Consider the following 23,843-nt stretch of genomic DNA (forward strand, 5'->3'; position numbering starts at 1 on the left):
ACACCAGCCTAAGGCAGATGAGAAACCACAGCTTGATAAGGAAGCAAATGTGTTTCTTTCCCAAAGAACAAAGGATCCTGGTAGGATTTGGCTCTGCTGAATAGCTGAAGAATAACATGACCTTCAGGCCACAGGCCGAGGGCACCCTGAACCCCTGTGGACAAGATGACAAGTCATGATCTGAAATGATTTGAAAGTCACTGCTGCTGCTGCTGCTGCTGCTAAGTCGCTTCAGTCATGTCCTACTCTGTACAACCCCATAGACGGCAGCCCACCAGGCTCCCTCGTCCCTGGGATTCTCCAGGCAAGAATACTGGAGTGGGTTGCCATTTCCTTCTCCAATGCATGAAAGTGAAAGTGAAGTCGCTCAGTCGTGTCTGACTCTTCGTGACCCCATGGACTGCAGCCCACCAGGCTCCTCCGTTCATGGGATTTGCCAGGCAAGAGTACTGGAGTGGGGTGCCATCGCCTTCTCTGAAAGTCACTAGATTTAGCAATAGTTCCGGTAGGGATAGAAATGAAACAGCACTGAGAGAAATGGCTCATATGATGAGATCTAAGCACTGGGCAATTGGGGATATCTAAACAAAGAGTGAGGCTGGCGGGGAGGTGGGTGGGGTACATATTCCTTACTGATTCCATCTTGACAATCAGTCACAGGGTGTATGCAAAAGGCTACAGAGGCTTTGTAAATTCACCCCCAGGGTTCCCCAGCCACTCTGTTTATCCAGATGTTCTTTGTCCTGGGTTGTCCTGACCCCCAATTGTCCACTCATATTATGTTCCTTCAGTTGATGCCAAAGTCTGGTGCTCAGCAACCAGGAAATAAGACACTCAGTGCAGCATCTCCACCCTCCACTCCTCCACCAGCCTGACTCCTTCAGCGCTCAGCGGGAAAAAAACTTGGACGCTCTGCGTGAAGTGAAGAAGGAAAGCAATGTTAATTAGTACTTTCCATGGCTCTCAGTATCTTGCCTCCTCCTTTAAAAACACATTGCAACTGGTTGTGCACACTTCTGCTATTTTCAGTTCTTTCTGGGACAAACAATATAAATAAAAAAAAAATTTGTCATCTGAAACCAGATCCAGAGGTGCTTCCTTTTTTTTGGTTAATATCTATCAAGTTTTAAGTAGCGACTATTCAGAGATAGATATAGAAGTGAGGGAGGCCAGGAAGAGGCTGAATGAGTCCTACCATAAGAACTAACTTGGAGAGAGAGGCACCCCTTTTGGGGGCTGCTAACCATGAGCTGAAGAACAAAACAGGAGCAATTGTGAGACAGGACAGAATGGAGAAGCAGGGGCCGGGGCTAGCCGGGGACGAGGATCTGGGTATGTCAGACTAAAGGAACTGGCCTGCAGGTGAAATGAGCCCCGGAAGGAATACAAGGCAAGACCGTAGCATCTCGGCCCTGATCATTTTCCTGACTTCTCACAGCTGCTTCTTCCCACTCACAGCATAAAACTGAGAGCTGAGCCAGTTGTCTGGGTGATTTAAGGAAAAGGAAAATAAAACTACCTCAGTTGGAGACTTTTTTTTCTTTTTCCCCTGCTTCCTTAGTTTCCAGGTTATATTCTGCAATATCGGGACTAAATTCAGTGTTATTACACAGGTAGTGCTGTTCTGCACACGTTTGTATTATTTTGAATAAAATGCTGCTGATGGCACTGACCTTCATATGGGAATCAGTCTGATCAAAGGAAAGGATACATCACCTCCTGACAGAAATCTCCTTTCAGAAGCACCCGTTTAAGTCAGATACGGATACCAGAAGAGCAAAACTCTTCTTCTGGGTTAGGTAGTTTGATTATATCTGAAGAAAAATGTTTGGGAACATCATGTGAAAATATTTCACAGTAATTGGGTATTACACCAACTTATATTCAAATTTTTAAAGGGTATCCCTAGCTTTAGAATTGGAGAAGGCAATGGTACCCCACTCCAGTACTCTTGCCTGGAAAATCCCATGGATGGAGGAGCCTGGTAGGCTACAATCCATGGGGTTGCTAAGAGTCGGACACGACTGAGCGACTTCACTTTGACTTTTTACTTTCATGCATTGGAGAAGGAAATGACAATCCAGTGTTCTTGCCTGGAGAATCCCAGGGACGGGGGAGCCTGGTGGGCTGCCGTCTATGGGGTCGCACAGAGTCGGACACAACTGAAGCGACATAGCAGCAGCAGCAGCAGCAGCAGCAGCAGCAGCAGCAGCGACTCAGCAGCAGCAGCAGCAGCAGCGACTTAGCAGCATATTCAAACCTTAAGTCACTGATAATGATCATTAGATTTTTACCATCTTATTCTTTGGAAAACTTGTTCACTAAAATAATTATACAACTGATTCTTAAAAGGCATAAAACTGTCTCACATTTAGTCTATGCTTCTTTTTCATTCTGCCAGGTATATGGGATCTCAGCTCCCCGACCAGGGATCAAACCCATGTCTCCTGCATTGGAAGCGTGGAGTTTTAACTACTGGACCTCCAGGGAAGTGTCTAGTCCATGTTTTGTAAAGTAAAATCCAACACAGAAAAGAAGAGTGTCCTATGTTAAAGGATTATTATTCTTACCTACAATAGTGAAAAGCGAGGCACCAACAGAGGAGAGTTAAATCAGCCATGGCACACATCTAAAATGAAATATTGGCGGGAGGTGGGAGAGAGGTTCCCATGCGGGAGGAGGGGACACATGTATACCTATGGCTGACGCATGTTGATGTACGGCAGAATCCAACACAATATTGTAGAGCAATCATCTTCCCATTAAAAATAAATTTAAATTAAAAAATAAAATGGAATATTATTTAGCTATTCAGTATCAGTGTAGATTTATACTTATTGATGTGTGGAGAAATATACAATATATTGTTCCATTAAAAAAAAAACTACAAAGAACAAAGAGTATTCATAGCATGTAGCCATTTGTCATCATTTATAGGCTGTGTGCACTGAAAAACATTTAGAAGGACACCTACCAGAACACTTGGTCACATCTAGCTGTCATCTTCGGGCATCTATTCATCTACCTGGGTGTATTGGAGATATTATCACTTTGTTGTTTATATTTTTCTATGCTGGTTGAATCTTAACAAACATATTATTTGTATAAGCTGAGAAAATTAAGCTATCTAAATTTTGGAAAAATATTATAGGCCTATCTAATTTTTGCTTTGTTTAATCTCACTGAAAAAATGCTGAAAACAATCACTGTAGTTTATGAAGAATATTTTTGTTTAAAGTACAGCAATCTTCCTAGCTTTCCATTTGGACTTATTTCTTTCAGTTCATGTGGCTAAAAACGTAATGATAAAATCTCTGTATTTTCTAGACATCACATTTTTCTATGATAAGTTATTAAGTAGCCAACCAGCAATGAAGATGTTTTTGAAAAATAGACTCGTGTTTCCTCTCTAAAACCAGAAACAAAAGCCACTGGCTATTTTCAAAGCACTAATTGCTCTCGAAATGTAAAGGCATTGATAATTTGACCCACATCGAAGCCACTTGAGATAACGGGAAATATTTATCTTCAACAAACACATAAAAGCCCTCATTAATGTGTAGCTGGTTATGAAGCAATAGTGCCAAGAAGAACTGCATTACAACACGTGAATCCAGTGGTTTGACCTTAAGGCTGATTTGACTTTTCCCTTGTAAAACTCCCTTTCTTAGGCATCAATAACTAAACCAATTAAAACTGACATCAGGTTGGAACCACACATAGCTTTATGGGTAGAAAGGCTTTCTTCATACTTTGGAGCATAGGAACAATTTTTTTTCTTTCCTAAATGCAGATGTTTAAAGACATTTTTATAGTTACGATTAAGGCTTGGAGCTTTTTACTTATTTAAAAAGTATTTTAGACCATTCTTGAAGCTATATGCATTCTTTAGAGTAATGCTTGGTTTTTTAAATAAAATGGGCAGAGTATGCCATTCAACTAGTCCATACCTTCCCCATAAGTTCGGGAAAGTAATGATTAACAATTACTATTCCTATAAGTCTTGGACATGGAACCACAGCCAGCTTTCCCTGGTATAATGAGGACTAAAATAATGTTACAAGTCTGTGGCATAAATGCACCGTGGATGCGTGTGGGGAAGGAAGCGAGCATCTTTCACCCCTCCGTCCTCCCAGTCTGTGACTTGGCAGTTCTTGGAGAGAAGGAGCCACAGTTTGTTGTCCACAAACCAACATTCCATCTGGAGCGTGGCAAGACGGGGCACTCATTGGCAGTTCTGTCAGACTGTGGCCTAGTTCCCAAAACCTGGCATGAGAATTCACACGAGGAAGGACCAGTACCCAAGGCAGAGCACAAGAACCGCGGTAGCTAGGGAGACTCCTGGGGCCACAGCTGGCATCAGCCCAGGAGGAATCTCAACCAGCCTCCAAGGGGTGTTCTGCCCCCTGTCCAGAGTGACTTGTGGCGGTTGTGGTTACAAGCAGGTCACTAGCTTTGCATCTTGGAAGGGCTAGGATACGGATGTCAGTTTCACAGTAAGATCCTCTACACTTAACACAGGATCTGGAACACAGGAAGTACTGAATTATGTTTGCTATAGGAATGGAATATCTGCTGAATGGCCATCCTTTATTGCATGTTACAAACAAAAGATCACACAAATGCAAAGCAACTAGTATGACAAAGCTTTCAGAAGAAAAAGCATTCTTGAGAGTAACATTACTTTCAAAACTATAGCCCATAGTTAATATTTGCTAGTTCAAGTAAGTAGTATCCACAGAGAAATCTTTTGCAACAGCCTTATAGAAACAATAGTTTAAAAATCAAGTGATGAGCTAAAGACCTCTTTTTCTGTCCCTCTGACTCTATGTCTCTCTCTTCAAAGACTCACTGAGGAGGAGGTGAATTTATTAATGTAACTAATGTAACATCCATTCAGCAGATGCTTGGTGAACATTTACCATATTTTGCAAAGCTGAGAAAGACAATAGTTATGCCCCCAACAGCACCAAGTATTTGTAAAAAGTGCTCTAATTAGAAGTAAATATAAGGTGCATAGTTTTATGTGAACTAAACACACACTAAATATCAGCTTTGCTTTTCAACTCAGAACAAAGCTAAAGAGACAATGCTTATTAATGGGTCATATAATTTTATCATAAGAAGAAAATTCATAAAATTTCATAATTCTGGAGACAGTCAGATAATCTAAGGTTCAAGTCCTATTTTGTCTTAACTAAATGCATGATTTTGTACAAGTCACTTAATCTTTAGGAATCTGTTACTTATCTTTCAAAATCAGAATTAGACAAGATCTTTTAAGGTTTTTCCCTCAAAAATTTTATAACCCTTTCAGGATACTTAGCTTTCAATCTTGAGTGTCACCTAGAAAATCTTTAAAAATGAAGATTTTTTTACAGGCAATGTCAAATAAACAAAGTGATATTTTTTAATATAACTGGTCCTCTTCCAAATATTTATAGATACTTATGTGATCATTGCTATCATCATGTTAAACTCAAAAAAGTATCACCAAGACTGAATGCTGTCATGAAACTATTCTTTCTAAAAGTATAAAGTTTCAAAAGAAGAAAATATATAAGGTTTAAAATTTATCAGAAATACCATTCTTTTTTTGTCTGTCAATTACTGTTGTAGTGGTGAGCTATTATTTTGAAAAAGAGTCATTTTATCACAAAGATGAGACACATGTATTTCATAGAAAATAGACATTATAAAACCAAATAGAAAATCTTAACAAGTGCTATATGTAAATGGGAAAAAGATCTAAATAGACATTTCTCCAAAGAAGACATACAGATGGCCAACAGGCACATGAAAAGATGTCCATCATTACTATTATTAGAGAAATACAAATCAAAACTACAGTGAAGGACCAACTCACACCGGTCAGATCAGCCATCATTAAAAAGTCTACAAACAACAAATGCTGAGGAGGGTATAGAGATAAAGGAACCCTCCTACACTGTTGATGGGAATGTAAATCGGTATAGCCACTATGGAAATGGAGGTTCCTCTAAAAACTAAGAACAGAGCTATCATACGATCCAGCAATCCCATTCTTGGGCATATATCTAGATAAAACTACAATTTGAAAAAAATACATGTGCACCTATATTCATAGCAGCACTATTTACAACAGCCAAAACATGGGAACCGCCTAAATGTCCATCAACAGATGAATGGAGAAATAATGGGTCTAAGGGTTAAATATACTGGGGACCTGGGAGCCTCCCCATCACTTACAATCTTATCTTTCTGGGTGCAAAACAGCTTATCAAAAAATGATCCATGGCCACGTAGTGAATCAAAGCTTGCTGACACATTTCCTCAAGAGGAGACATCATTTGGATTTTTAATACACAATGGAATAAACTCAGCCATAAAAAAAGAATGAAATAATGCCATTTGCAGCAACATGGATGGACCCAGAGATTATCATTCTAAGTGAACTAAGTCAGAAAGAGAAAGATAGGCACCATATGATACCACTTATGTATGGAATCTAAACAATGATACAAAGGAATGCATCTAATGAAACAGAAACAGACTCACAGATATAAAGAACAGACTCATGGTTTCCCAGGGGAGTTGGGGAGGGATGGATTGGGAATCTGGGATTAGCAGATACAAACTGTTATATACAGAATGAATAAGTGACAAGGTCCTACTGTATAGCACAAGGAACTATATTCAGTATCCTGTAATAAACCATAATGGAAAAGAATATGGAAAATAATTTTTTTAAAGAGTGCTATTTGTTTACAATATGTCTCCAGTCTGATTTAGATAAGTTTTATATTAATTTATTAAATTCACTAGTTATACATAGGTATTTTCCCAGCACAATTATGAAAATAAAGAAGTATCACAACATCAGAGCATGAAATTATCTCAGAATATCTGACTCTCACTGCATGAGATCTATGAATTTGGCAATGCTTTCAAACTACATGTTTTCACACCTTTTGACTTGTAAACACAAGAGCCATGCACTCTTTAGGGAATTTTCACAACTTTACTGAATAAGATGAGGTCAAGAGACAAGAAATTTTCACCAAATTTTTCTATACACCCTATATCCCATTTCTTACAAACCTCACTGTAGTGCTACTAACTGTAGAACAGAGAAATTAAAGGGATATAATTAGCAGGAAAATACCTAGAAATAAGAAAATTATTGCTAGTTTCTTATCATGATTATTCAGTACAACCCAAATGTTTCTGGTAGAAAACTGGATATTAAAATAATTGATAACCAAAACGATCTTTCCTTTTGAGGAAATATATCAGCAAGCATCAATTCACTAAGTGGTCACGAATCATCTTTTTGATAAGTTATTTTGAACCCAGAAAGATAAGATTGTAAGTGATGGGAAGTATGTTTAACCCCAGTATGTTTAATTCACAGATCAGTTGACTGATTGTCTCTCGTGCTCAAGGACTAGCTTTGTGTTCTGGTCAAGGGAGAGTTGAGATGAGGATGAGAGAAAGAGTTCTCCTTTTATAGGCTGTTCCAAATGCAATTTGGATAGCTAAAGGATGGCTTTGATTTCTTCCTTCCTCTTCTCTTGACCCTCTTCCACCTTTTAATTTTACTTTGCAATGGCCCTGATATCCCTAGGGTCCCAAGTCCGGTCACCAGTGCTGGCCTCATGGGGGTGTGACTGAGTACTCTTTGGGGTCCTGCACTCAGACGGCCCCACACATGGCTTAAATCTCTGCTGCAGAGAAGGCAATGGCACCCCACTCCAGTACTCTTGCCTGGAAAATCCCATGGATGGAGGAGCCTGGAAGGCTGAAGTCCATGGGGTCGCTAAGAGTCAGTCTCAACTGAGCGACTGACTTCACTTTCACTTTTCACTTTCATGCATCGGAGAAGGAAATGGCAACCCACTCCAGTATTCTTGCCTGGGGAATCCCAGGGACGGGGGAGCCTGGTGGGCTGCCGTCTATGGGGTCGCACAGAGTCAGACACGACTGAAGTGACTTAGCAGCAGCATATTAACTATTCTTAATAACTGCTGAATGAGGGTCCCACATTTTTATTTATAACAGACCAAAACAAAACCAAAAATTAAGTAGCCAGTCTTGTCTCCTGTCCATAAGGATACAGTGATCATTAGTAACTATGCAAAAGGATAATCTTGAAGGAATATGCACTAACGCATGAAAAGCAGGTTATCCCTCAATTTTCTCAGAGACTGGAGTTGCTCAAATATCTACTTATGACCTTAGCTTACCCTTCCATGCTTAACAACTCTGTTATTTCATCTGTAGAATAAGTACATCGAATTATAAATGCTAAGTCCCTTCTCGAAACAACCACACCAGTTCTATAAAACTAAGGACCTGAGCTTGCAAGAATAAGGTGTTGTCAACATGCAGAGCAAAAGATTACATGAAAATAATTCAGACCGTTAAATGGTCTGCTAGTCTGGTCAATGTACTTAATTACATCTGAGCGTTTTGTGGAAATTTAATTTAGTCATTCATTATTTTATCAAACATATACTCACCCATCATATCTATCACCCAGTTTATAAATTCCTTGTTAATTATCATGTCACTCCGGTAGACTCCAGCCCCATGAAGATAGGATCCCCATGTTATCATATTCACATCTGTTGTCAGAGGACTTGGACATAGCAGATGCTCAAAATATATTTGTTAAATGCACGCATGAACAACTGAGGATTTACTACACGTCAAGTTTTATGGTCAGTGCTGGAGATCCAAAACTGATTAAGACAAGATCCCTACTCTCAGGAATATTCTAATGGGACACACAGAGAAAGAAACAAACCATGACAGCTTGATACAATCGATAATTTAACAGAAACATATTGAAAGTAGAGGAAAAGGAGGAGTCCTTTCACTTTGGCTGGTGATACTGGAAGAGGTGTCACAGAGGAGACAGTGTGTGAGCTGAACCATGGAGCCTGAGCAGAGTCTAGATAATTAAAAGAGAAGAAGGGGAGAGAGAGACAGAGAAAGAGAATGTGCAAAGACATGGAAGTGAGATGGAAGTTATAAGAGGAGATGGAAGTGGTTCATGGTGATGGAAACGACATCATCAATGGAGAGTGATTGGAAATAAAGAGAAGTGAAAAAGAGACACATGAAGATCCTTTTTGAATAATAAATTGTAAGCTTTTATCTGTATTTTTTAACCAAGTATTTCTTTAAGTCGTTATTGAATTTGTTATAACACTGCCTCTGCTGTTTTATGTTCTGGTTTTTTGGCCCCAGAGGCATGTGGGATCTTCGCTCCCTAACCAAGGATCAAACTCACACCCCCTGTACTGGAAAACAAAGTCTTAAGCACTGGACCACCAGGAAAGTCCAAAGTCACTGCAGGCTTTTAAACAGGGCAAAAGACCCACTTGGAGTTGTACTTTGAATGATCTCTCTCATCAAAATATCTAGGGTACGGTGGAGTTTAGCTCCCAGATTTCTGGGTAAGAATTCTATATTTTTCTGTTCACTACTAGAGCAACGAATGCTCATATCAACCACAAGGGGATAAAATGAGATAATTTTTGAGAACTCGCAAAGAAGTAAAGAAGATGAAAATCTGACCATGAGTATGTAACTAGTGTAATTCTTGGCAACATGAACACCACGGCTCATAAAATAATAACATCAGTAACAACAACAAAAAACTCACAAGATAAGTCCTGAAAACAAGTCGTCAGTATAATAAAGAATAAACAGATAAAAGAGATTCAAAATGTCATGTGAACAATGTTGGTGACACAAGTGAGGAGAAAGGAAGCAAAAGAATGGAGAACAACTGTGTAGTTCAAGGTAAGTGATTTTTTAAAAACATGGGTGGAGACCAATGTTTACTAAACATGAAAGATTAATATCAGTAGAGGAAGGAAGTTGTTTGTTTTTACTCCAAGAGGTCATTACAAACAATGGGGGGAAAAAAGAACACAGGTTACCATAGAAACCATTTAAAAAATACTAAAGCAGACTTCATTACATCCAAGGAATTAAAAACGTTACATAAAACATTTGTCTTTGACCCTGCTTGAGGCAGATGTCAATTCCTTCATTTCCCTGTTATTTACATTCATTGATTTGAGTAAGACAAACAGAAAATTACTATTTGCCTTTCCTTAGAATCATGGCAAAACTGCATAGATTCTTACATGATAACTTCTAAACTAAATGAATGCTTGATTAACTGAATCCTATGATTAACAGTTGCTTAATTAAATTACAAAATGCCATGCAAAGATGAGGAACTATGTATTTATGTGTGAATAACATAAAAAAATGTGGCAACATTTCTCATTAGCTCCAATTAGAAGGAAAATATAAGAGAAAAATAATAACCTAGGGTGTGTGAATTATTTTTGTAAGGCTCTTAGGATATATGAGGAACTTATCACATGACATTTAAAGTCTAGCATTCCCACTCCAGTCCTCTTGCCTGGAAAATCCCACGGACGGAGGAGCCTGGTAGGCTGCAGTCCATGGGGTCGCTAAGAGTCAGACACGACCAAGCGACTTCACTTTCACTTTTCACTTTCATGCATTGGAGAAGGAAATGGCAAGCCACTCCAGTGTTCTTGCCTGGAGAATCCCAGGGATGCGGGAGCCTGGTGGGCTGCCGTCTCAGGGGTTGCACAGAGTTGGACACAACTGAAGCGACTTAGCAGCAGCAGCAGCATTACCTAAATTATACATTCATAAAAGTCTTCAGTTCAAGGACACCTGAACTTTTCTTACAGAGGACAACACACGACCCCAGGTCTGACTTGACACAGGCAGGGTTAAATAGCTACCAGCACAGTGACTCAAAGAATTCCCCTAAATGCAAACATGGGTTTCCCAAACTCAGTTACAGTATTTGGGGGAAGGGCTTCCCAAGTGGCTCAGTGGTAAAGAAGTCACCTGCCAAGCAGGAGACAAGGGTTCAATCCCTGAGTCAGAAAGATCCCCTGGAGAAGGAAATGGCAACCCACTCCAGTATTCTTGCCTGGAAAATCCCATGGACAGAGGAGCCTGTTGAGCTACAGTCCACGGAGTCGCAAAGAGTTAGACTTAGTGATCAAATAACAACAGACCACTACTGAATGAAACAGCTGTGCAAGTTCTCACTGCCTTTGCCTTGGGGAAGTGGGGCAAGATGCAAGACTTAGCAACTAAATAACAACAACCTACCACCTCAGTCTTGGTGGAAAATCCCAGAACCATCACAGTGTTTCAAATAATGCAAACACCCCTAAAATCATATTTTCATTAAGTCCTACAGGAGCTAACTCAACCATGACCAAAGCAATGAAAAGAGATGACACCGACTCCATAAAGACTTTCTCCAAAACATGAGGGGAAGGCTATTAGTTTTGTTATGTGGAATGAATCTAGAAAGATAATGCCAAGGGAGGCAAGTAGAGATTATGAGTGGAGGAGGCGTGCTGAGACATACACACAGGCGTCCAAAATGGCATCAGTGGGCGCACCATTCTCACGAGGACAATCCTTCAGTTCACAGCAGGGCCGCCAACTCCACGAGGATGGAGAGCTGATTAGAGTCTGAGTGAGAGCTATTTTATCTTTAGGATGCAATTTTAATTGGGCTCAACATCAATACAGAATTAGATTTCATTAATACTTAAGGAATTGCTCGTATCCCGACTTCACTTTCACTTTTCACTTTCATGCATTGGAGAAGGAAATGGCAACCCACTCCAGTGTTCTTGCCTGGAGAATCCCAGGCATGGCAGAACCTGGTGGGCTGCCATTTATGGGATCGCACAGAGTCAGACAGGACTGAAGCAATTTAGCAGCAGCAGCAGCAGCAATAATGAACTTCCAAGAACCTTGTAACTGTCTATGGGCAACACACAGGACCATTCTCTTATTCCTCCAGAACAGATTTTGAAACTATATGCATATGTCCTTTAACCAACTTGGGCTTGATATTTATGTATAAAAAACACACAATCTTTTTATATTCTATAAACAATGAGTCCTGCACATGCTAAGAACTTTAATGGTGAGAACACGGTTGATCACTCCCTCCTTGAACTCTCTCCTTTCAGCTTCTGTCTTCTTCCTTCTGATCATGTAGGCTGCAGCTCAGTCTCACATGTGGGGCTTTCCTCAACCTCCAGTGCTGGATGTTCTATTTCTCTAACCTCTTTTCTATCTGTTCTTGCTCCCTGGGTGGTATCAGCCCATCTCCCAGCTTTAAAAACTATGGTGCCTATGATTTCCAAATTTTTTTTTTCCCCCAGCTGTGTCTTCTCTCTTGATCTCTACAGTCATAGACATTCAATTACCGTCCTGCATGTCCAGCAGCCATCTAAAATGTTTTATTTTAGATTGATTCACTGGCATGAATTTGACCTAATTTCTGCCTTCAAGGTGGTTTATCCTCTGAGTGGGTGGATTAGACACATGTGACTTTCTTGATTTTCTTTCTCAGCCTTGTTTCCAGCAGTCTTATGTCTTTGCTCATTTCCAAATGAAAAACAAAGGGGCTACCCTGCACTCTTCTTTCTCACAGACTACCTCCAATCCATCAGCAAAATCTTTCAGCTTTACTTTCACACTATATCTACATTTTCACCACTTCTCTATCCACTGTTTAACATCTAATCGAAACCATTCTTATCTCTTCTGACTTACCAGAGTTGACCCTCCAGGTCTCCCTGCTTCCACTATTGAAAATCAGTATGATGTTAAGTATTCATATTATATGCTCTCAAACAATACTTATGAAGCACCCATATTATGACGTGCACTGTGCTAATCAACGTATAAGGGCACTGGCATGAATTTGACCTAATACCTGCCTTCAAGGTATTTATCCTCTGAGTGGGTGGATTAGACACTACACGTGCCATAATGCAAAGCAGTCCCAAACAATGGACAGAAGAGTGCAACAAGGTATTTAGAAAGAGGGGAGAGAGTTTCCAATTGTATTGGCGGTAAGGTCTTCATTGCAGACACTGTATCTAGATTGGGCCTTGAAGACAAGTGGAGTTTTCGGTGTAGTCTTTCCCAGCACTGTCCCAGCTGGAGACAGAAAAGTCATACATCTTGAGAGCACTGCTAGTGTCATTTGACAGACATCTGGGGCTAGGTAGGGGCTTCAGAGGAGACAGATGCTAGACAGTTAACATGGAATTAGAATAGGATGCCAAGCCAGGAAGTTGGGATTTGATAGGGAGACCAAGAGTCTATGAAGAATTTCATCATGAATGTAACAAAATCAGTAGTATGTTAATGAGAATTAATTTGGAGGCAAAATGTAGGAATATTTTATGTTTTATTGGTAAGTCTTAGAAACCCTTATGTTTAAAGGCCTGCCACACACTGTATCAATAGCAAGAAAGTGCACCCATACCCCATGTCAAATACACTTTATACATAAATAATTGTTGAATTGGCTGAATTTACATTTGACTAGTTCACATAATTTTAGTATTTCCAGTGGTCATGTATGGATGTGAGAGTTGGACTGTGAAGAAAGCTGAGCGCTGAAGAATTGATGCTTTTGAACTGTGGTGCTGGAGAAGACTCTTGCAAGTCCCTTGGACTGCAAGGAAATCCAACCAGTCCATCCTAAAAAGATCAGTCCTGGGTGTTCACTGGAAGGACTGATGCTAAAGCTGAAACTCCAATACTTTGGCCACCTCATGTGAAGAGTTGACTCACTGGAAAAGACCGTGATACTGGGAGGGATTAGGGGCAGGAGGAGAAGGGGACAACAGAGGATGAGATGGCTGGATGGTATCACTGACTGGATGCACATGAGTTTGGGTGAACTCCGGGAGTTGGTGACTGACAGGGAGGCCTGGCGTGCTGCGCTTCAAGGGGTCGCAAAGAGTCGGACACGACTGAGCAACTGAACTGAATTGAACTGAAACCCTTGTTAATTTTGATTTAGCAGTTTACTTTTTCTATTTGAGAGTTAATATTTTTACAGGCCTTTAAAAATCCTGAAGGCCCCAGGCACTTTCTCCATAATACATAGTGGATAAAAAGGCTCTGCAAAAGGAAAGGCTTGCAGGACAGGGCATTATTCAAATGTAAACACTTTGATGCATTTAAAAGTAATAGGACTGTGTAATATACCTTTAGGAAGGAGAAATGTGTTTAAAGCACTATAGTTACAAAAACCATGCACATATCTGAGGGGTCAATATAGTCACCCACTCAGGCTGGACATGTGTCCTTAAAATGATTTTATGGTCAAAACCCAATTCTGATTAAAACTCAGAAAAAGATTTTTTAAAAGAAGGCAAATAAAGTAGGATCCAATTTTAATGGTTTCTTCCTTTGTTTTAACATATGTTTTGACTAATTTCATCTTCAGTTCTTTAATTTAGAGATCATGACTTATCTATTCATTCTTCAAAGTTATTGAACTAATATGTTCCAACGTATCACTGTTTTGTGTCTCGCTTTGTGTTACATTTAAATTTGAGATGCTACCATATAATATCCATTATAGGAAGAAAAAGATTAAAAGCAGAAGCTCAACTTAGATGCGATAAATGGATCTTTGACACTACTTTGTACTTTAATAAGAAGAGTCATTAAGTCAGAGTAACAAAGTATAAAACTTAATCTTTGAGGCACTATAAAAAAATCAGAATCGTTACAAGATGACAAACTTTTACACTCTACGCGATGTTTAATGTTAAGTCAAAAGAAAATCAGTTATTCTACTTTTCACTCATCTTTTTCTTTTTTAGTCTGAGGTCTTATTTTTAACAGTAAAATGAACACAAAACAGTATCTGTAGGAAATACTATATGTAGCCAAAAAAGTTTAACATTGCTCCTAAAAACAATTTTAGGGGAAGGTCATGATTATGTTTTTTGAACAGTTAGCAAATTTCAGAGCTATGTCTCCAAGAGTAAGTGTTTACCCCCTTTCTCACTTGTTTTTCTTTGAATTTATTCACAATGTTTAAACATCAAAGCTTAGGGTCTTCCCTGTGGCTCAGCGGTGGAGTCCACCTGCCAACGCAGGAGACACGGGTTTGAGGTTTGATCTCTGGTCTGGGAAGATCCCACATTTCGTGGAGCACCTGATAAGCCTGTGCACCACAACCACTGAGCCTGTGTTCCAGATCCCAGTAAGTGCAACGACTGAGTCCATGGGCAGCGGCTACTGAAGCCTGCGCACCTTAGAGCCCGTGCTCTACAGCAAGAGAAGGCCCTGCCGTGAGAAGCCTGTGCATTGTAGCCAGAGAGCAGTGCCCATTCTCCAAAACTAGAGAAAAGCCCTCGTGGCAAAAAAGACCCAGCATAGCCAGAAAAAAAAAAAAAATCAAAGTTTAACCTTACAATCAAGAATCCTTCTTTTCACTTAATTGATCTCCGTGTGACACCCTAGCAGGCCCATCTGGTCTTCACTGGCATTTACCTCTTGCTCTACCAAGTTGCATGAATGCTATCCTGCCTTGAAATAATCAACACTGATACTTTATATAAAAATCTTTCTAGATGATCTTCAAATGAAAGCAATGTAATTGATAAAAGTCAGTCAACAAACCCTTTTAAAGCAAACATTATGCAGAAGCCCTAGAGAAAATGACAAAAGCCTTAACCTCTTGTCACTACCTTAAAGAAATGTATGATCTGAACAGTTCAACATTCCCTTTTTCAGATGTGATTATAAACTAAAGTAGCTTCCCAGGTGGCGCTAGTGGTAAAGAACCCACCTGCCAATGCAAGAGATGTAAGAGACGCAGGTTCAATCCCTGGGATGGGAAGATCGGGCTTCCCTTGTAGCTCAGTCGGTAAAGAATCTGCCTGCAATGCAGGAGACCCGGGTTTGATTTCCGGGTTGGGAAGATCCTCTGGAGAAGGAAATGGCAACCCACTCCAGTATTCTTCCCTGGAGAATCCAATGGACAGAGGAGCCTGGCAGGCTACAGCAAGAGTCGGAAACGACTTAGCAACTAAACTACCAGCATAAACTGCAGTGACTCCGTGAGCCACCTGTTAAACAGATCCCCTTGGTAAGCCTTCAGGCTTCCCAGGTGGTTCAGTGGTAAAGAATCCTCCTCCCAATGCAGGAGACATGGGTTCAACCCCTGGGTCAGGAAGGGCCCCTGGAGAAAGAAATGGCAACCCACTCCAGTATTCTTGCCTCAGAAATCCCTCGGACAGAAGAGCCTGGCATGCCACAGTGCATGGGATTGCAAAGTCAGACCTGACTTAGCAACTAAACAACAACAGTAAGTCTTTTAAGAGCAGAAAATGTATGTACATATTATGCGCAATTAAAATTTAATGCCCTGTACTATGCCAGTGTCTACTATTTTCTTTTTTTTAAATATTAAAATGCTTATATTTAAATTGATGAAAGTTACAGAAACACTCATTTTTCTTAACAGCAAATGAAACTCTGCATTGCAGTCTGTCTGCTTATCCATAATTCAGGATCCCAGCCTAAAACACTAAGCCCAAACAAGCACAAATATTGGCAAAGGTGAAATATTGAACTGCTACAGTAGGAGCTAATTTATGTCACAATCTGTGCACGCACTTTAATTTCCTAGCACTGGAAACAAAAACTAAGACAAAAAAAAACAGACAACAACTATGAATGTAAACTAAATAAGTAAGAGAGAAAAGCCAAGGTGTCATTATTCAGATCGCCATACTTTTTACTAGTTATTTATGGAGCTGATATGACAATAAAACACGAGAGGGGAAAAAACACACACAAAACCTTAGTTACATGGATTATCTATCCAGGCAAAGTAATGAGGATTCTAGAAGAATGTTCCTATGGAACTGAACTTTGAAAATATTAACAGTAACTCTGATTCTATATAAGTTAATAGAAATAAAAGAGTATATAATAAAAGAGTCGTGTCTCACTCTTTGCAATCCCATGAATTGCAGCCCACCAGGCTCTTCTGCCCATGGGATCCTCCAGGCAAGAATATTGAAGTGGGTAGCCATTCTCTTCTCCAGGGGATCTTCCTAACCCAGGGATTGAACCCAGGCCTCCCACACTGCAGGCAGATGCTTTACCATCTGAGACACCAGGGAAGCCCAATAGAAATTTACTTTTCCTCAAAGAAATTTCACTCATTTGTCTTAATTATCTGGGCAATAACGGTGGCCCCTCGTTTATTAGGATCTTGGTCATTGGTTTGGAGATTCTAACAGGCAAGAACAGTTACTCAATACCCTTGGCAGAAGACGGGTCTCCTCCATCAGAGGAAGCTGACTCTTCTCTGGGCTCAGAGCAACAGTAGGAAATAGTGAGAGCTAAGCTGAGGAGGAAACCTCTCTGGCTGAATCAGCAGAATTAACCCAGGAGATCAGTAGGTTAGCAGAGAAGTCCTCCTGATCAACTTTCCTTCCAACTCTCCCGTTTGGCTTCCACTAATGCAGGTTAGATGGGTAGCATCTTGTAGCTGAGCAGACCTTACGTTTCACTGTCACCAATTAACCTATTTTATGAAGTACTTGATGCTAAAAGTTAATGATACCTAGTGCAAAGGAATTTTCTCTCCTGAATTGTAAGATTTACTGTTCTAAATGTGTCAGGTACCCTTAAGACATGTTATAACTCTTATACTACAAAGAAAAAAAATTATACAGCAAGTACAGTTTATTATGTAATAAAATGACTAGCTTTATACAGTACAGAATGTATTAAAAAGTTAACATTCCTCCCCAAATTTGCATGCTGAGCCCAATGCGTGACAAACCATTAGGCTCACATCTTCTCATCCAATTTTCTTCCGTGACTGCTGGGACAGTTTGTCATATGGCAGTGTTCACAGTTTTAAAAGCACTTTTTGTCTATTATCTCACTGAGCTTGACAACAATCTTGAGAGGGCTAAGCAAGGTGAAAACAGTCCACATTTTGCAAGTGGGGGTCCCTAAACTCACAGATGTGAATTAGGACATTTATCATCACAGGCCTAAGGTGGGGTGAGGGTGGGGCTCCAGGACTTTCCCACACTTCACTCACCTCTCAAGAAAAACCACTTATGTCCCCACCCACAAGAACAAACAAAACACTGAGGCATCAGTACCCTTCTCTCTCCTCTCACCCCTAAACCTTACCTTAATTAAATATTTTTACTGAAGCACAGTCACTATACAATATTATATATTATACATACATAATACAGTGACTCACAGTTTTTAAAGGTAATACTCCATCTTCCTGATGGGAGGGACTGGCTGTGGGGAAAACTGGGTCTTGCTCCGGTGGGCAAGGCCATGCTCCGTAAATCCAATTTCCTGCTCCTGGGTGGGGCTGTACTCCCTCCCTGTAGTTTGGCCTGACGCAGTCCAGCCCTGGAGTCTGACTCTTTGCGATCCCTTGGACTGTAGCCTACCAGGCTCCTCTGTCCATGGAATTCTCTAGGCAAGAATACTGGAGTGGGTTGTCATTTCCTTCTCCAGGGAATCTTCCCCACCCAGGGATTGAACCCAGGTCTCCTGCATTGCAGGCAGACACTTTACCGTCTGAGCTACCAGGGAAATCCCTGCAGACTCTATGGCAGGGCTGATGGTGTCCTCCTTCAAGAGGACTTATGCCAACACACCACGCCTCCCAAAACCACTGCTGCCATGCCCCTGACCCCAGTGGCAGGCCACTGTCGACTCCATCGAGAGCTATCATAAAACACTGGCTAATTTCCCTGTGGGCTACAATACATCCTTGTAGATTACTCACTTTATACATAGTAGTTTGTACCTTTTCCTCTCCTAGCCCTACACTGCCCCTCCCCTCCGCCCTCTCCCCACGGGTAGCCGCTAGCTTGCCCACTCTGTCTGTGAGTCTGCTTCTTCTCTGTCACACTCATAGTCTGCTGCAGTTTTGTTAGATCCCACATATAAGTAATATCCCATAGCATCTGTCTTCCTCTGCGTGATTTCTTTCACTTAGCATAATGCCCTCCAAGTTCATTCTTGTTGCTGTACTACAAAAAGTAAACAAAAAACACTGAGCCATGTATTTTTCCTTCCTCTCATCCCCAACCACTACCTTAATAAAAGAACTTTCATTCAAACCAAAGTAAGTATAAAGAGTAGCGTGTTCATAGGACTATAATCTGATTCTGAATTAAGTGTTTTGAAATTTACTGTCTACAACTTTCCATTGTTGTCAATATGTATCTTATCCAGAGAAATTTCACATTAAATCACTCAAAGGATAATCTGCTTTATTACCTAATTATCTTCCTCGCACTTTTGCTTATCAGTCCATCATTTTGAAGCTGAGGTTACTGAGGCACAAAATGGTTCAGTCCTTTGCACCCAGGCAGACATAGACAGTGGGCTGGAACTCCAAGTTCAGTGTTCCATCCACCCAAGAAAAGATACACAACTTAAACTGCAGATCCTCGGCACTGGACAGACCCAATCGGAGGTTTTTTCAGCCTGTGGAGGAGGTTTCTGCACATACTAAGCAGTGATCTGTCTTTCATCCAACCAGGTTCTTTCCAGCAGGACAAGCGGGATTTTTCAATAGTCAATGTGAAACAAGTACCACTTGCACGGACGCATCACAAATCAGCCCAGGCAGACAAATGCGGGTGGGGGTCACACAACTGCATCTGACTGCTTCAGGCAGATTGCTGGTCTCTGTGCAGGCAAGGAGAACATTCAGCTCTACTGATCACCTGATTTTCTATAACTGGAAGCGTGTACCAGGTCATGAACACCCAGATGTAGTAGTTCGGTCTGTATTTGAAAGTCAAAAGTGCCCAACTGGAAAAGACTACAATGCACATTAAATGCACTATAAGCAAGGAAAGTCGGGCTTTCCCACTTAATGTGATGGCTGTGGTGCCAAACCACATGCTCACTGGCTGGAGACACGAGAAAACCTAAAAGCCAAGCTACTGCATTATGTTCAAGATCTCTTGACAAAGATTAGAGCAAAACCGTGCTAAGTATGGATATCTTTATATCCTGAAAATAGCCACATGAAGCCTGAGAGAAGTGATGACTGGGACAAAGAAGCAATATTTGTATATATGTGCACATGGTTCTTTTTTTATGATTCCAGGAATACACATATTAAAGAAAATTCAGAATTAGAAATTCATCTATCAGCTGCCATAACATTTCACTGCTAACTCTCTTCTATAGAACAGTTTGCTGTCCGAGAAGGAACACAGGTAAGGGATGTGGTTCCAGTCCATCCAGGCTACTAGTCATTAACCTCATCACATCACACGACCCCTCTGGATCTCTTTGTCTCTTACTTACAGACTTTCTAAATATCTAAGAGCTTTCTCCCTGGGATAAGTGAGCCACTTGCCTACAGCACACAGGTAACTGTTCGCCACTGTCATCATATCCTTATTCAGGGCCTTGGCATGGCGCTACATCGTCATCTCTTATTGAAGGATAGGTTGCCAATAACTCGGAATTCCCATATGGACACTGGACTAAGAGCCATTACGGTCACGCTCACCCAGACACAAAACCAAAACAGGAGCTTTGTCTTTTTTTCTGCTTGAAGAAGACAGCATCTTAAAATAGCGTGGATACTAGTTTGAAAACACTAGGATAAAAGCCATCATTGTTATTCCCTTGCTGTAGTTTCATAAAATTGAATAAAAAGGCAAGAAAATTTGGAAAGAATCTGAGGTAAGTCAGTATTGCAAATTTAGAGCCTCTAATAAAATAAAACAAAAAACCCTCGAAGCCTTGTTTACCTTGCAGCCTCTGCATCACGTTGGCGATGTCCCGAGGGGACCGGGAGGCTGCCCTGGAGGAGGCCATGGCTGCCCCGGAGGGTGGAACCACCACGGGAGACTCTCTGTCCGGCGGGGTGTGTCCCTAGACCACTCCAGAAAACATTCTTGAAGTTCTCCAGTTCTTTCAAGTGACAGACGATTGCCGAGGCCCAGGCACTCACAGCAGTCTGGGAGGAACTCTCCCAGAGATCCAACCACTTCTTTTTCTTCTCTTGCTTTAAGACTGTCTTCTCAGGATAAACTCAGGATTCTGGAAACCAAATAGAAAAAAAGGTTCAATATTTTTCAAAAAATCAATATAGGTCACCCAAGTGCAAAAAGTAGAGCTATGCTTATTTAATTTGAAGAGATGATTCATTACCAAGTGAAGTAACTAATATAAAAATACTTAAAAATCTATAAAGTGGTGGGCAAATATGAGGGCTTCCCAGGTGGCTCAGAGCTAAAGAATCTTGCCAATGCAGGAGACGCAAGAGGCGCAGGTTCAATCCCTGAGTTGGGATGATCCCCTGGAGTAGGAAACAGCAAGCCACTCCAGTATTCTTGCCAGGAAAATTCCACAGACAGAGGAGTCTGGCAGGCTACAGTCCATGGGGTCTCAAAGAGCTGGACCCTACTGAGCACAGCATAGCACAGGCCAAATGTGAGAAATTCCCATGATGCTTGATAAAATAAACGAGCACTTGAAACATACACAATATGTTTTGGCTGCTAAGAGGAGAAGTGTTCCCGTTTTTCCATGTTTTCTTTTTAAACTAGTCTTTTTCTCACCAATCTATGAAAATAAAAGTACTTTTACCCAAAACACCAAGCATTTCTCAATATTCACAAGTTCTCTTATCTGGGCTGTTTTAGCCGGCTTTGCACATCTACTTTGCTTTGTTTTGTCTGTACGCTTTTCAGGAATGAGATCAGATCTTAGCTCCTAAAATGTGATGAACTGAAACAGGATAAATATAAAATTTGCTGTTCAATTGCTAAGTCCTGTCTGATTCTTTGTGACCCCATGAACTGCAGCACTCCAGGCCTCCCTGCTGAGTTGGAGACTCTGTCATTTAAGGAGACAAATGGGTTTGATTTTGTTTTTTCCTCCCCATAGAAAGATTCTAAAGTAAACTGTAAGGTCGTGGTGGAGTTGGGGGCTAAGAGAGAGGACATTTTTCTTCTAACCTCTTCCTGAATTTTCTACTTTGGTCAAGTCTAATTCATCATGTTAGATGGGAAAGCAAAGAAGAAGTAGGAGACCAGTTGATGAAATCTTGACATTGAGACACGTACTTTGAACAAGGATTTCCTCACCCTGCTGCTGCTGCTGCTAAGTCGCTTCAGCCATGTCCGACTCTGTGCGACCCCAGAGATGGCAGCCCACCAGGCTCTGCCATCCCTGGGATTCTCCAGGCAAGAATACCAGAGTGGGCTACCATTTCCTTCTGCAACACTTGCATGCATGCTAACTCACTTCAATCGTGTCTGACTCTGTGCGACCCTATGGACAGCAGCCCACCAGGCTCCTCTATCCACAGGATTCTCCAGGCAAGAATACTGGAATGGGCTGCCATTTCCTTCTCCTTTCCTAACCCTAGGGTTGACTGAAGAAGAGGTCTTGCCATGAATAGGACAATTAATGACAGAAAAGGAGCATGAAAAATGTACACAGAGAAAGAAATTTAACCAAGACGCCAAAGCAAGGGGGCTGATGTGAACATGACACTTTTACATTCATACGCATCTCTGGGCTGTGATGATGAAGGTGAAGAAAGGAAATAGAGTGAGTCAGGGGAAAAGGGCAAAAGCAAAACTGTAAAGAAACAGTTCCTCTGTGTGGGACAGTCCACTTTTAGCAAGGAAATAAGAAGAGTCTGTGAGGGCAATCAAACATCATAACCGGAATGTGTGGTCATAAAACCTGCAGTATTTATGAAGAATTGGTTAAGTAATACAGTGTAATTACAGATTACAACGGATTTTTAAAATGGCATTAATATTAGCATATACTGATACCTGAATAAGCTGAGAGCATCGTTTTTAGACTACCACCTTAAAAAGGATATTAAACACTCTTACCCTGCTCCTACCTTGCACATTTCTGGGGCCAGAAAGGGTGTACTGGCCACTTAACAAGTTAGGGGGCTGCGATGCAGTGAACAGAGTTACCTCGTAAGAAGGTAAAGACAGATTTCTCTTGGCTACTTGCAAAGATACTGGAAGTAGGACCCAATATTTGGCAGCTTCTGAGCTAGACAGGTACCTGTGTGCGGGCAGCTCCCCCAGGGATTCTTAGAGAAGAAATAATTACTACCAACCAGCCCTCATCCATCAAGATCGTAGTCCTGCTGGAGCTGTGTGCCCATTAGTAGCCTCCATGTCCTGAGGAAAAGCATTCCACCAGCCGACATACCAAAGCTACCTTAATTTGAAGGCTGATGGACAGTGAGCAATGCCTGAAGGATCTTACAAATGGCTTTCCTAAACTGTTACAAATTAAGGTTCTCCAAATACAAGATTATAACTTTCTGAAGTCTAGCTAGCTAGCTACAGATATACTAGGTAGAAATGAGGGAAGAAATTCATTTTAATTTAGCTATCCCACGCCAGACCCTGCTCAGCACTGGATTTCACAGATGATTAAGACAAGGCCCCTACCATCAATCAAGAATTAGAGAATTAAAAGGGATTTCTTCATGCCATTGCCTTACAGATCACCCTTCTCCTAGCTTTTCTAAATCATTTTCATCTTCTCAGTGGAGTAATACTGAAATAGTTCCCTCTCTCCCTCCCTCCCTCTTTCTGTCTCTGTCTTTATTTTGATACCACATTAAACTCAAGGCGAACTTTAAAGTGAAGAGGAACTAAAGAGCCTCTTGATGAGGTGAAAGAGGAGAGTGAAAAAGCTGGCTCAAAACTCAACATTCAAAAAACTAAGATCATGGCATCCAGTCCCATCCCTTCTTGACAAACAGAAGGGGAAAAAGTGGAAACAATGACAGACTTTCTTTCTTGGGCTCCAAAATCACTGCAGATGGTGACTGCAGCCATGAAATTAAAAGACACTTGCTCCTTGGAAGAAAAGCTATGGCAAACCTAGACAGTGTATTAAAAAGCAGGGACATCACTTTGCCCACAAAGGTCCATATAGTC

The 23,843-nt window shown here is 40.9% G+C and overlaps 1 protein-coding gene across 1 annotated transcript in view; it reads right to left on the reverse strand.

Moving 5' to 3' along the window:
- SYNE1 (spectrin repeat containing nuclear envelope protein 1) overlaps positions 1–23,843 on the reverse strand; it is a 495,298-nt gene that overhangs the window by 464,471 nt on the left and 6,984 nt on the right. The window contains exon 2 of the mRNA XM_069598737.1: positions 20,664–20,955. Coding sequence (XP_069454838.1) covers positions 20,664–20,730 — 67 coding nt within the window. The 5' untranslated portion in view covers positions 20,731–20,955. The remainder of the gene's footprint in view (positions 1–20,663; positions 20,956–23,843) is intronic.

This window comes from Ovis canadensis, chromosome 8 (assembly GCF_042477335.2).
Source record: "Ovis canadensis isolate MfBH-ARS-UI-01 breed Bighorn chromosome 8, ARS-UI_OviCan_v2, whole genome shotgun sequence".
NCBI classification, from domain to species: Eukaryota; Metazoa; Chordata; class Mammalia; order Artiodactyla; family Bovidae; genus Ovis; species Ovis canadensis.